The 14,051-nt window shown below is 38.1% G+C and overlaps 1 protein-coding gene across 1 annotated transcript in view; it reads left to right on the top strand.

Annotated features, from left to right (window-relative positions):
• Positions 1-14,051, top strand: part of LOC117406057 (UDP-glucuronic acid decarboxylase 1) — a 40,930-nt gene that overhangs the window by 11,061 nt on the left and 15,818 nt on the right. The window contains exons 6-11 of the mRNA XM_034009770.3: positions 905-1,085; positions 5,778-5,882; positions 6,607-6,666; positions 7,525-7,646; positions 12,372-12,491; positions 12,957-13,000. Of these exons, the coding sequence (XP_033865661.1) occupies positions 905-1,085; positions 5,778-5,882; positions 6,607-6,666; positions 7,525-7,646; positions 12,372-12,491; positions 12,957-13,000 (632 nt within the window). The remainder of the gene's footprint in view (positions 1-904; positions 1,086-5,777; positions 5,883-6,606; positions 6,667-7,524; positions 7,647-12,371; positions 12,492-12,956; positions 13,001-14,051) is intronic.

The following is a 14,051-nucleotide window of genomic DNA, read 5'->3' on the forward strand; positions in this document are numbered from 1 at the left end:
AAGAATTGGGAGGGAGTGTTGGAGGCAGTACGGGGGTCGTTTGCAGAGGTGGTGCTGGGTTTTGCCACAGCTCTCGTATAGGGGCAGAGTTTTAATAATAAACAACTTGGCTGCTTCCATGCTCTGGCACAAGTGCATATGTGTAGAACCTGACAAGGCATTTTTTTTAAAAAAATCCAAAGTTTTTTCTGGGATGGACTGCATTGGCTAAGGCAAAGCATACTGTACCTACCTCTGGATGAAGGGGGTCAGGGACTGATGGACCTATCCAGCAGGAATGCTGCTTTTAGATTGCAGGCTTTCCAAAAAATGCTCTATAGCAGTGAGAAGCCTCCCTGGGTTGACGTTGCTTTACTTTTCTTGCGTCAAGTTGGAGGGCTGGGTCTTGGGAAGCATATTTTCTTTTTAGACACTGCTCTGTTTGTTTTGTTCCAAACCCCCAGCCTACTATCAAGAGTGTGTTGAAAGCATGGCAGAGTCTGAGAGTGGGTTTGGATGAAGAGGCTTTAGATTTCTACTGGCTATTGAAGAGACCTCTGGTTTTTAATCCTCTTTTTAAAGTGGAAATGTTAATCGCAGGCTTTTACAAATGTAATGATAAAGGCCGGGGTCATCAAGTTACAGCATGTTTTAGATCTGGAGAGTTTTAACTGGAGGAATCCACAGAGTTTGTCTTTAACCTTGGGGTTGCGGTCTGTGAGGGTAGCTGGGTTGCTGTTTTCCCAGATTCATGCAGTGTTATCAAATGAGCAGAATGAGTGTGGCAGAGATATTCAATATATACGTAACAGTACAGAGCAGACGTGGTATTGGTATTCGTGAAATCCCTCTGTTGCACTCACTAGCCTGATAGTCACATCCCGATTCCCCAAGTAAATAAAATGGCACATCTATCTCCATGCAGCTAACTGGAGGAGCAGGGTTTGTGGGATCCCACTTGGCTGATAAACTCATGATGGATGGCCATGAAGTCACTGTGGTAGATAACTTCTTCACGGGCCGTAAAAGAAATGTAGAACACTGGATTGGACATGAGAACTTCGAACTGATCAACCATGATGTTGTCGAACCACTGTATATTGAAGGTGAGTCGGTTGCATTTATTAAAGTTTTTATGTGAGCAGCCTCCCCCAGAAGACACTGCCCAAAACATTCTCCTCTACCTCGGCAGGTGTTTACAGGTGCATTAGCAGGCAATCGTGTATTTGAAGCTGTGGTTTGTCAAGTAAACTACCTTAAATGTTCTGTCTTTGACGAATGTAGCCTAATATTTAACAATTTTTATGCTTCTTAATGTGTTGTTGTGTTACAGAACACCGCGCAAAGTTTACAAGAAACGCATTGTGTTACCTTTGACACGTTCTGTGTTGTCCATATCACAGGGTTTTATATTTTTAATCACACCTCATGGGTCATTCGTTAATTGGGAATACATTTCTCAACATTTACTCGTGTTCGGCAGGAGAAAAAATAATGTCTTCCAAGGATCGCAGTGCATCCAGATAACCTCCCTCCAGCAACAATGCTGGTTTTCTGTCTTTTGCACATTTTCAATGAATATGTTTTTTGTTTGTTTGTTTTTGGTTGCTTTTGACCCCTTTTGTATACTGTATATGGCCATAATTCCTTTATTTTTGTATCCAATTTTGTTAAAAAAAAAACAAAACACTCATGCTCCGTACATGTTGAAGTTTCATTGTGCACTGTCAGATTTGAGCTGACCATGCTTACACACAATGCATGTTTTTTTCTCTCTTTCTGTGATTTTTGTTATGTGTATTGAACAGAGTGAGTTTCAGATTATTTATTTCATTTTTTTTTTTATGAAAGCCTAGTGTGTGCACATTCATTTCATGTATGGCATGTACCTGTAACCTTTTATAGTTAAAGAGTTATAGCCACAAATCTAACAACAGATCTAACAAAATAAAATAAAATAGCTTTTTCTGTGCTTTTGAACACTTTGAGCCATTGTATCACCTTGTACACAAATACACTTGCATCAGTTGGGTGTAGTTTGAGTTGCGATTTAAATACATTCATTTTCCCAGCCTTGCGATACTAGTAAATTCCCTGCAACTCTTGAATTCCACAAAAGTATATGCAATATATTCATGATGCAAACAGAGTTGCATAAAAGTTGCCTACTTTTGCAAATTCTTTGAATATCTGGCCCTTGGTTCTTCTTGTCTCCACTGTTGTTCTCTGGTTATGAAAGCTTTTACAATACATTGTACTTTAGTACAGCTATAGAAATGCTTTGGTCCAGTTTAGCTACCTACAGTACAAAGACAAATTAATTGCATTCCTATGAAACATGTTCAATTTCTTTCATTTTACTTTACATAATAACTGGGCAGTTATTGGCATCTTTTAGGTTGCAAATATACGGTATTACAGCTACGCAATTACGTCTTTGGAACATGTGCCATTGTTAAAAATGTCAGACCATTTTCCAGTGAAAAGTTAATAGCAGTATGAATGGTAACCCATTAAAAAATCTTATTTAGATAAAGACATCTATTAAATTGTCAGAAACTGATTTTCTACCGTAGACAGCACATATTATAACTGAGTCAACCTTTACTGTGAAAAGAAGAGTTCATCTTTCATTGACATATGCATCAATGTTTTTAACTGTGTGTGCACACAGTTGTAATAGTTTAATACTGTCCAATCCAATCTGTTGGAGCCTAGCACCTATTCACAAACATTTTACAATGCTTTTGATAAATTCACGCAAGTCTGCAGTTCATTCAACTTTTTGAACTGTTTTAGTTCATAATTACATGTTTGAATTCCATTTGTAATCTCATATTGGCATCATAAACATTCATTGGTCCCTGTATCTAGTACTGAATTCCTTTTTTTTAAAATTTTTATTTCTACATTAGTCATGGATAAATGTAAATACATTACTTAAAATAAGTGAATAATCCTTACCTACTGCACATAAATCGTATCGGTTTTCCTCTATTTAGCCTGTAATACATTAACATTTTCTAAAACATGTCCTGCTGTAACTAAGATTCAACACAAGTTGTAGATCAGCTGTTCTCTTGATATGTAATCCATGTTTACTGTGCCCCTGTTGTCTGGGCTAACATTACAGCTTAGGGTATGATTACGGCAGTAAACCGCTCTTGATGATTAGAGCACACATCCAGTGTGAAAGGTGATATACTTGGACACGGCTTGAATTTCAGCGCAGGAATCGCGCATTTTCCAAATTGCTCCCCGCATATCTGCCATTTTCATTGCGGGAAAATCCCGCAGAGATATTTTAAGACACCAAGCTACTGTATTTTTCACCCGATTTGGAATGCCTGAAACGCTACAACAATCTATAAGGAAGTGGGTGTCAGTGACGAAAGCACTATGAGCCGCATTCTGAGTAGTTCTGGTTAAAATAAATAAATAAAGAAAAGTATGTGATTGTCGGCCGCTGTCTTTAAGCATTATAGAAACTCAGTACACTGCAGTTAGTAAACAGTTTTGAAAAAAAAAGATATTAAGTCTATCTAGGTGTTGTTTTTGCAAGTGGTGACTTTCGCTTTAACTCTTAAAACTCATCCCCATTCATTTTAGGGCGCCAGCACACCGAAGGTTACGCACATATTACTCGGGCACCATAAAAGCCACCTTCATGGCTTGTTTAAAAGTACAGACTGGGGGCTTTCCAAAGACGTATTCAGTGTATGTATGTGGTACTCCTAGCCGGAACTACGATCTCCTGGATTTAAGCCTCTCCTCATGTGACAGAGTTCACAGCTTAGGTTTCGTTTGAATCTATTGCTCCGTCATTTTAGCAGCTAGACTGAAAGGGGTTGTATCATTGGAAAGCTTAGAAGCTCAGCTTCCCCCCCCCCCCCATCATTTCATATTGAAGTTCAATGGCGCAGTGTTTATTTTTTGTTTTTTGGGGGGTTTTTTGAGCCGTCTATGAGTGCAATAATATATATATATATATATATAGCATTGACCAAACATGATTATTTTGATTCTCTCTCTTTCTCTAGATAGATAGATAGATATATTATATATACAGTGCCTTGCAAAAGTATTCAGACCCCTGACCAATTCTTTCATATTACTGAATTACAAATGGTACATTGAAATTTCGTTCTGTTTGATATTTTATTTTAAAACACTGAAACTCAAAATCAATTATTGTAAGGTGACATTGGTTTTATGTTGGGAACTATTTTTAATAAAAATAGAAAACTAAAATATCTTGCTTGCATAAGTATTCAACTCCCACACATGAATATTTGGTAGAGCCACCTTTCGCTGCAATAACAGCTTTAAGTCTTTTTGGGTAAGTATGTACCAGCTTTGCACACAGCGTCGGAATGATTTTGGCCCATTCTTCTTGGCAGATTTGCTCCAGGTTGTTCAGGTTGGTTGGACGACGCTTGTGGACCGCAATTTTCAAATAGTGCCACAGATTCTCAATGGGATTGAGATTAGGACTTTGACTGGGCCACTGTAGGACATTCACCTTTTTCTTCTTGATCCACTCCAATGTTGATTTGGCCTTGTGCTTGGGATCATTGTCCTGCTGAAAGGTGAATTTCCTCCCAAGCTTCAGTTTTTTAGTGGACTGAAGCAGAATCTCTTGCAGTATTTCCCTGTATTTTGCTCCATCCATTCTTCCTTCAATTTTAACAAGATGCCCAGTCCCTGCTGATGAGAAGCATCCCCACAGCATGATGCTGCCACCACCATACTTCATTGTAGGGATGGTGTGTCTTGAGGCATGGGCAGTGTTAGGTTTGCGCCACACATAGCGCGTTGAGTTTTGGCCAAAAAGCTCTATCTTGGTCTCATCTGACCACAAAACCTTTTCCCTCATCGCAGCTGGGTCACTCTCATGCTTTCTGGCAAACTCCAGACGTGCTTTCAGATGGTACTTTTTGAGTAACGGCTTCTTTCTTGCCACCCTCCCATACAGGCCAGTGTTATGCAGAGCTCTTGATATGGTTGACTGTTGCACCATTACTCCACTCCCAGCCACTGAACTCTGTAGCTCCTTCAAAGTGATTGTTGGCCTCTCTGTGGCTTCTCTCACAAGTCTCCTTCTTGTTTGAGCGCTGAGTTTTGAGGGACGGCCTTTTCTTGGCAGTGCCTGGGTGGTGTGATGCAGCTTCCACTTCCTGATTATTGATCCAACTGTGCTCACTGGGATATCCAAACACTTGGATATTATTTTGTACCCTTTCCCTAATCTATGCATTTGTATTACTTTATCTCTAACTTCTGTAGAATGCTCTTTGGTTTTCATTTTCCTTCAGATTCACAGCCTGACCAATGATCCTTCAACAGTGGGGTTTTTATCCAGAAAATGTGACAGCAACTTTAATGGTTCACAGGTGGAGGCCAAAGGTAAGGTAATTGTGTCCTCGTTAGGGCATTTTCTTTCATCGGTGTAAACTGGGAGCTTCCACAGCACAGGGGTTGAATACTTATGCAAACAAGATATTTTATTTTTTTATTTTTCTTAAAAATATTTCCCAACGTAAAACCAATGTCACCTTACAATAATTGATTTTGAGTTTCAGTGTTTTAAAATAAAATATCAAACAGAACAAAATTTCAATGTACCATTTGTAATTCAGTAATATGAGAGAATTGGTCAGGGGTCTGAATACTTTTGCAAGGCACTGTATATATATATATATATATATATATATATATATATATATATATATATATATATATATATATATATATATATATATATATATAATATGATATGATATTTTTGTTTTTCACAGTGGATCAGATTTATCACCTGGCCTCTCCTGCTTCTCCGCCAAATTATATGTACAATCCAATCAAGACTCTGAAGACCAATACCATTGGAACTTTAAACATGTTGGGTGAGTTTGATTAAGTAGGGTGTCACCAGTTCTTTACAGTACAAGCCCTGTGTCACATTTACGTAGAATAATATTGTAAAGAAAGTATATGAATGTATGTTTATTTTGCTGTCTGCCGAAGCCTAGATTATGCCATGTTTACGTGTCATATTAGTTATTTTTGTTATTTTCCAATTTTGCATACCTAATTGTGGCCATCTCGGTTTACAACAGAAGCAATTTAGGTGTTCTTGTCATCCTAGCTTTTTCCCATAGTAATTACTTACAAAATCAGGCTTACAAAATCATGGAGCAGTATAGGGTTTGGACTTCATAAGTGTACTTACTATCTCTCAGCTTTTTAATGGCTTCCTCTGTTCTAATGTAAAATTGAACATGACTGTGGGACACTGAAGCATGAATTTCAGTGGGTTAAGTAAACCGACGCAGTGGTATGGGTATAATTGTAGCAAATTATTTTTTTTTGCTGTTCCAGCAGATATTGTTGGGTTTATTTTATTTAATTTATTTATTTATTAATTTATTTATTTATTTTTATTTATTTCTTTCTTACTTGAACATGCAGATTAGCTCATGGTGAAGTCCATGTCTATTTAATTGCTTGTTGGGTTCTTTTTGATTTAGCAAGTGTAAGGAATTTTACAAAATGTAGAAAATATCCATTCCGCACTCGATTTTTGGTTAATATTGATTTATTTCTGCTTTTTTTTTTTTTTTCCCCCAGGTTTAGCAAAACGCGTCGGTGCTCGTCTTCTGTTAGCCTCCACTTCTGAGGTATATGGAGGTAAGAGAGAACCGATATGAAGTTAGTGTTTTGAACAAGCAATAGGGAAGCAATTGTTTGTTTTGTTTTTAAATTGCATGACTGTTTTATCTATCTATATGTAAACAATAAAAAAATGAATGCAAAAAAAATCTGAAAGTGAATTATAGATTTGGGATGTACACAGAAGGTTTAAATGATTAAAACATAGATTTGTTTCGGATAAAATTCCTCCTTCAGCTGTGTAGCACATATATACATACACTGCACTGCACTAAACTGCACTGCACTACACTGCACTACACTGTCGGCAGCCACAGCTTACATTTTTTCACCGAAAAAACACCCCCGCAGTTTTGGCAATATATTTTAAATAATGTCAGTCATGCACGAGTCTCTTTCTAGATAAAGGAAATGGCTTTCAGAAGGCATACAGTGGGCAAAGACATTGCTATAGACTGGGGTGGGCTGAAAAAAACAACACTACTACAGTGTGATAGACACACGGGCGGTAACGAGGCGTAAAATGAAGCCTGTTACTTCTCTCAATTCTCGGATTCAAAATGCATCTAGAGTTCTACATTGCCTGAGTCCTAAATGTGGACATCCTCATTTCAACACAGTAAGTTAAAGTTTGTATATGTATTAGTGAAACGTACATGCAATTTATTATAGAAAATGAAAATGGATGCGTTTGAGTGGTGTTTTATTTTTAATAACTGAAAATAAACGGAACAAAAAATTAAAACCAAAAAATTCAAGCCCTAAGATCTGTCCTCATGGAATTGAGGCTTATTGAGCAATAATGTAATTCTATATGATTGTAAAGTATTTATTTCAGAAGAGTGATCAAGAAGCTAACCCAGTTTGTGATTTCAGACCCAGAGGTGCACCCTCAGAATGAAGAATACTGGGGTCATGTGAATCCAATCGGTCCCAGAGCCTGCTATGATGAAGGGAAGCGAGTGGCAGAAACCATGTGTTATGCCTACATGAAGCAGGTATGTACTGTTGCTGGTGTTTCTTTGGATCTATAGCACACATTCAAGAAATGTGTGCTATAGTTTTAGTGCTTTGTTTTGGGTTGGTCTTTAAGATATATTGACAAAGCCCTAATTATGGTCTCCTTTTATGCTTGGTATCCTTGAATAGATATTGAAAAGTTTGGTCTGCAGTGCAATCCTTTTTGTATTGTACTAGCTGCAAGCAGTAGGACAGCAACAGCAATTTGAAATCAGTCCATCAACATGGGCTTCGTTCTGCTTATGCATGTTTATTTATTTGTATTAACACTGGAGCGTTGTACCCATCACTGCTGCTGGTTTAGACACACATCTACCTGTCCTTCCTCTAAAACAGGTAACACGTGCAAACTTAATACCTCTTCCTGTTCATTTTCATTTATATTCTGCATGAACGGTGGGCTTTTAAAGTTTAAAACTCTGATAATCACACTGACCTTCTGGCTCTAAATCCAATTGTAACTTTGAGGGATTTAAACGTCTGTGCACAAAAAAAGAAAACTCTTAAATCATCTACGCCTCTTAGTCGCTTTTTAAAATTGAAACCGACATTAGTCCTTCTATATTTATTGTTTTTTCCAAACTGTTCCCTATTCAAAATGTAGTGTAATGTGCAGTATGTGGTGTATGCTGGTATTATCAGATACAATGCTGGGTAGTATCAGCACATTGATGAAAATGTGTTTTTCTGAAAACAAGGACCCAAATGTTCTTTGTAAAGGACAAACATGTCAGGATTAACTGGCAGATCAGAACAAATCCACATGTCCATATTAATGAAGGGTATCGTTGATTTAGAAGTCTGCTGACTTCTGATTTGTTTAAATGTCAAAGGGTAGTCTGAATACCGTAAGGTATAACTGGCATTCCAGTTAATAGTGTTTAGATATAATGCTATCACCAGATAAAGGCATCTAATTACATAATGACAGAATTAGACTGCACTGCCCCAACGCACTGGAAAGATAACACAACGTAGTAATTTGATACATTACAGCAGGCACACTCGCACTCTTAATGTAGGCTTTCCTCATATAGTATATGGCAGAATGACGAGTAATATAACACATGGAGTTTTTCATGACTACAACTTCCTTAACTAATGGTTATTGGTGTTCCATCCCACATTGTCTTTCATTATGTATAATATTTCAAATTCCACATTGAAGTACATCCCCGGTTTGAGTGCCAGTATTAACATGAGTGGAAGTGGCACGCAGAATAATGATTAACTATATTGCTCATCATTTTCTTAAGTAAATCAAATAAATGAAATGTGTATGCATTAAAATACTTCCAGATAAGCCCTTATTATCAATCAATCAGTCAATCAATCCATCAATCAATCAGTTAATCGAACTTTATTTATACAGCACACTTGACATCAATAAAAACATCTCAGCGCGCTTTACATCAAATAAAATCGACAAATGCGAAAATATAAACAGATAAAAAAATTCAATTAAATGGTTTGTATTTCATTTAAGTATCAACAAAATTAGTAACCCAAAGAAGAGGGCTTTAAGGCCCTTACACACCAGACGTGACACGAAGAGCGACACGACAAAGCGACGCGAGAAAATCAATAAAACCTATGCTTTCCAATAGCACCCTTCACAGCAAAGACAACACGACTAGCGACGTCACCGCGACACAAATTCCAACGCGAGCGATGAAAAAAAAATAGAACCTGGTCCTATTTTTGTGAATTCGTTGCTCGACAACTACACAACTGAGCAATCAAAACAGCTTCATGTCATGTGGTTTGATATCAAGCCCTGTTTCACTTTCACTCAAAATGGAGGGTAAGATCATACTTGCAGTATCTAATTTCCCTGACCTTTTTGACAAGAATCAAAGGAATTATTTTTGTTTAAGGTGCAGGCCAACGATCTGCAACAGGTCTTCAAATTGGGTTGTCGACATATGAAAGTACTGTCTGAATCTGGCACCATCTAATTTTACTAATCTGTGGAATTTACCTATAGCTGATCTTTTTCTTAGGATGTCGTGCACCCAAATCCGGCGCTTTTGATATCTGTGGAATAACAGCAGTAATAATAAGAGCTCTTCCTCTTCTTGATCAGCCATTTTTTATTGCGTTTGTTAGTAATCACACTTTCTGAAAGATTTGGCAGATTTCCAGCTGTCGCGTCGTGTCTGTGATCGTTTCTGGTGTGCACAATGTTTTCGCAGCGAATTTGTCGTGTCGCCCCAGTAAAAATCGCGTTGCGTCTGGTGTGTGAAGGCCTTTACTGTCTGATAAGGCCCCCTCGAACCGTTAAACAAGACAGTAAAGCCCTCTGGATACGTAAAAAAAAAAAAAACACACACACAAATTTTAAAGTTTTTCTATTGTTATTTTCGTGATTTTATCCAGCCCTATTTTTTGTTACTAATGAATACAAGTGTTTTTCCTCAATATTCCTTAAGTAAGCAAGTTTGCTGAGAATTACATCTGTGGTCTGTTAGTCTTCAGTATTCTAGTCGTGGATATTTGCAATAGCCTAAATATAACCTAAATACTTAAGTGATGTTTAAAATAATAAAGAAAAGAAAAAGTGTACTTGTTACACCTGTCTCCGTACAATTCACACACACACGGCGTCTGCAGAACCAGAGCTTTGCAATGATGACATAGTTGTCAGTCGAGCTCCGAAAAGTTGTCAGGATGTTAACAATGAAAATAAAAAATTACAGGTACATTATTTAAACAGTTATAGCAACACGTGGGGACGTATAACACTATATTTTTAAATCTCAGATGAATTTTCTAATCTACAGTGTATTGGCCAATGCCAAGTCCTTTCATCATATGTAATGGCAGTGAATAATTAGACTTGTGGTTTTATAAAGTTTTGGATAAAATCATGTAAGGGTCACTGCCATCCCAAATTAGGACGGATCAGTAATGTGTATTTTGGCCATTCTCATACAGATTGTTGGCTTTGAGAACAGACTACATGCTTTAAATTAATTGGAGTCTGATAACACCTGTGATAATCTCGGAATGTCAAATGATACCAAATTGTTTGATCCAGAAATTTGTTATGGGAGGTTTAAACCCACAGTGCTGGATCATTAAGGTAATGTAATTGCTTATTAAATTAAGCAAGCCAATTTCACCTATTCTGAGCCTTTAATCATGTGATCTGTAACCACTGCCTGAAAGTTTTCAGATATAACTTCCATTAAATTTGCAGAATCTGTGTTTGTTTGGATCGTGTAAATAGCATGCTCACGCCAAAGGTTTGCACTAAAGATACAGCGATTCTCAATCAATTTTTAATTGTAGGCTTAGGGTGTGGTTCAGAACCACACCAAAGCACTATCCGACTTTCTGCTACGCTAGTTCAGGGGACTCCAGGCGTCTCCCCTCAGGTGAAGTGAAGCAGTGCCAGCCTTTGGGGGACCCCAGGCGTCTCCGCTCAGGTGAAGTGAAGCAGTGCCAGCCTTCGGGGGACCCCAGGCGTCTCCCCTTCAGTGAAGTGAAGCAGTGCCAGCCTTCGGGGGACCCCAGGCATCTCCGCTCAGGTGAAGTGAAGCAGTGCCAGCCTTCGGGGGACCCCTGGCATCTCCGCTCAGGTGAAGTGAAGCAGTGCCAGCCTTCGGGGGACCCCAGGCGTCTCCCCTCAGGTGAAGTGAAGCAGTGCCAGCCTTCGGGGGACCCCTGGCACTGGGTATTGCGAAGATATTGTAAGTGGAAGAAACTGGCAATATTACTGTATTTCCAGTAAGTCTTTTAAAAGCAAGTGTTACCCAGATCATTGGAAATTGTTTTCCCCCCATCTACTGTAATTTGTGAGGCTTATAGTTTTGGAATGAAGATGTTCTTATTAGAAAGACTGCTTTCCACTTCCCTGTATTATCCAATCATGTCTGTATGCTGTGTTATGTTTGTTCTACTCCTTAAACCGAGTACAGTAGTCTCTAGTTAAGAGAACATCCCTCGGGAAGCAAGCAAAGTGTTCTCTCGGACAGAGTTGACCACCTGACACAAAATGCCAAGGCCAATCACAATATGAATCAATAACTAGAAATGTACTTCTGTCAAGATGCATGTGCATCAGCATGTGAAATTAACAGAGTAAGTAAGAGAAAAGCAATAGGCAAGTGTATATTAATAAACTATAATAATAATAAACTAACTGACAAACGAAATTAACGAAACACCCCTACATACGGTAAAAATGCAGCAGCGGCTCTAACAGTAATAATGAATACGAGAATTAACAACGGTTGCAACAATACAACGGTTACTAACATAGCACCGCCCTACACACGTTACATGCAGCAGCAGCTCAAAATTACTTTCGCGATGACAAGTCCAGTTTGAAAAGATTGAATAAACCATTTGAGTTTGATGATGGCGAGTTCCTTTAGCCTGAGCATTTACAATGGGAACATTCAGTTTCACAACAAGGTTGTTCCATAAGCCGAAGTGTTATCTCAGGAGGTGTTCTTATACGAGGAGACGACTGTATTGTATAAGCCTGACCAGAGGAATGATTTTATTCTTGTTCTTCACCATCTCTGTAAAGGTTGCTTCTTGTTGTTTACCTAATGTTATTTCAGGTAAGGCAATCCAAGATTAGTTGCTGCAGCCTAGTGGTGTGTGTACCCACACGTGGCTAGTCTGTTTCTTGGCAGGTCTATAGCTGGTCCCTTGTTGTAAAACCCTTTCCCTTTACTGTGTCTCTGCAGGAAGGAGTGGAGGTGCGGGTCGCACGAATATTTAATACTTTTGGGTCTCGCATGCACATGAATGACGGCAGAGTTGTCAGCAATTTCATTCTACAGGCACTCCAGGGAGAACCTCTCACAGTAAGTATAGGGCAGCTGGGTTGCAGACAAAATAAATTCATACCTGAAGGACACAACCAAAGCTGTAGCTAAATGAAACCCTTAACAGCAGCGTGTTTTGTTGTGTTTTTCTCCTCTGTGAATAATGATTTACACCATAGGAAAGGCAGTAGCTGAGACTGTGTCTGCGAGTTATACACTAGAATCTGCAATTTATTGTTTTTTGGAAGTTTATTGATTTGAATTTTATAACAAAGCAAAAAAAAACCATTTGAAAACAATAATTAAAATTCCTAATACATGAACTCAGATTTTTCTTTAAGCCATCATTAAAATAGATATCCGAGCGATATAGAAAAAGACTGCATGTTTGCATCAAAAAATGTAATATTGACTTGCAATACTGTATCTCAGCCTTCCTAACTTTTATATTAATAAATATGTTACTGTGTGTGTTTTTTTTGTTTTTTGTTTTTTTTTAACTAGGTTTATGGATCAGGATCCCAAACAAGAGCATTCCAGTATGTGAGGTAAGATTTTTATTCTGAAATAAAGTACTGGTCTCCTGAACCATAGTCATGCCGTTTGTGGGAGCAATGTTAGCTAAGCAGAACAGATTGGGAGAAAAGTATTAATATCTTGAAAATAGGGAATTGTTCCCTTTTCTTATCGCTGTTATGGTTCCCTGTGATGTACAGGGTGATTAGAAAGTAAGTTTACCACATCAATGATATGGTGCGTTGATGTGGTAAACTTGCTTTCTAATCACCCTATATATTGCACTTCAACCGTCCAGTTATAAACTGCAAATGAAAATATCTAATCACAGAGGTCTGTTTTCAATAATTGTATGCTTGTTTTAATACTGCATTGCCATCATTTGAGATGAGGGCGTCCAGGTCGGTTTATGGTGCTGAGCTGTGACAGCGACTTATCTTTGGCAACTAAACTTTGTATAAAATTGATTACACTAGAAAGATAAACTTAAAGCATTTTCACATTGAGTAGAAGAATGGGGTTGGATAATGGTGACCTGTTTGGCTTTTGTTGGAAGTATTTACACTTTTCAGTGATTTGGAGGTCGGGTTCATTGTAATTGGGTTGTAAATCGCTGTATTCCTTGTGTAGTGCTTATTGGCAGATCATTGTACTATGCAGTGTGAAATTCAGGATATTGGTTTAATGATCTCAGCCGCTGAATATCTACACATTTGCAGTTCACAGAATCAGGTTCACAATGACACACCAGACCAAATAATACAGCTGAGTGATTTTCAGTGGTAATGAGAAGCAGAAAATAGATGGAAAATGGCCAGGGAACTGTTCCTTTACTATTGCACTACTATAAGTCAAACAACAAAAGTACTATAAAAAGCACTCTTCAGGCAAGTGTTTTGGGGAATTCAGTATTTAGTTTGACCTGTGCAGAAATGTATAGTATTAGAAACTGTCAACAGAAACGATTGTCTAAGTGAAGACACTGTCCAGACAGACATTGCAAAGAAAGCTATTGTCCAAAGATGACTGTCCATGGACTGAAAAATACATGCACTTTACTTCAATTACTTGGGGAATACAGTA

The sequence above is a fragment of the Acipenser ruthenus genome, chromosome 9, assembly GCF_902713425.1.
Source record: "Acipenser ruthenus chromosome 9, fAciRut3.2 maternal haplotype, whole genome shotgun sequence".
Lineage (NCBI taxonomy): Eukaryota > Metazoa > Chordata > Actinopteri > Acipenseriformes > Acipenseridae > Acipenser > Acipenser ruthenus.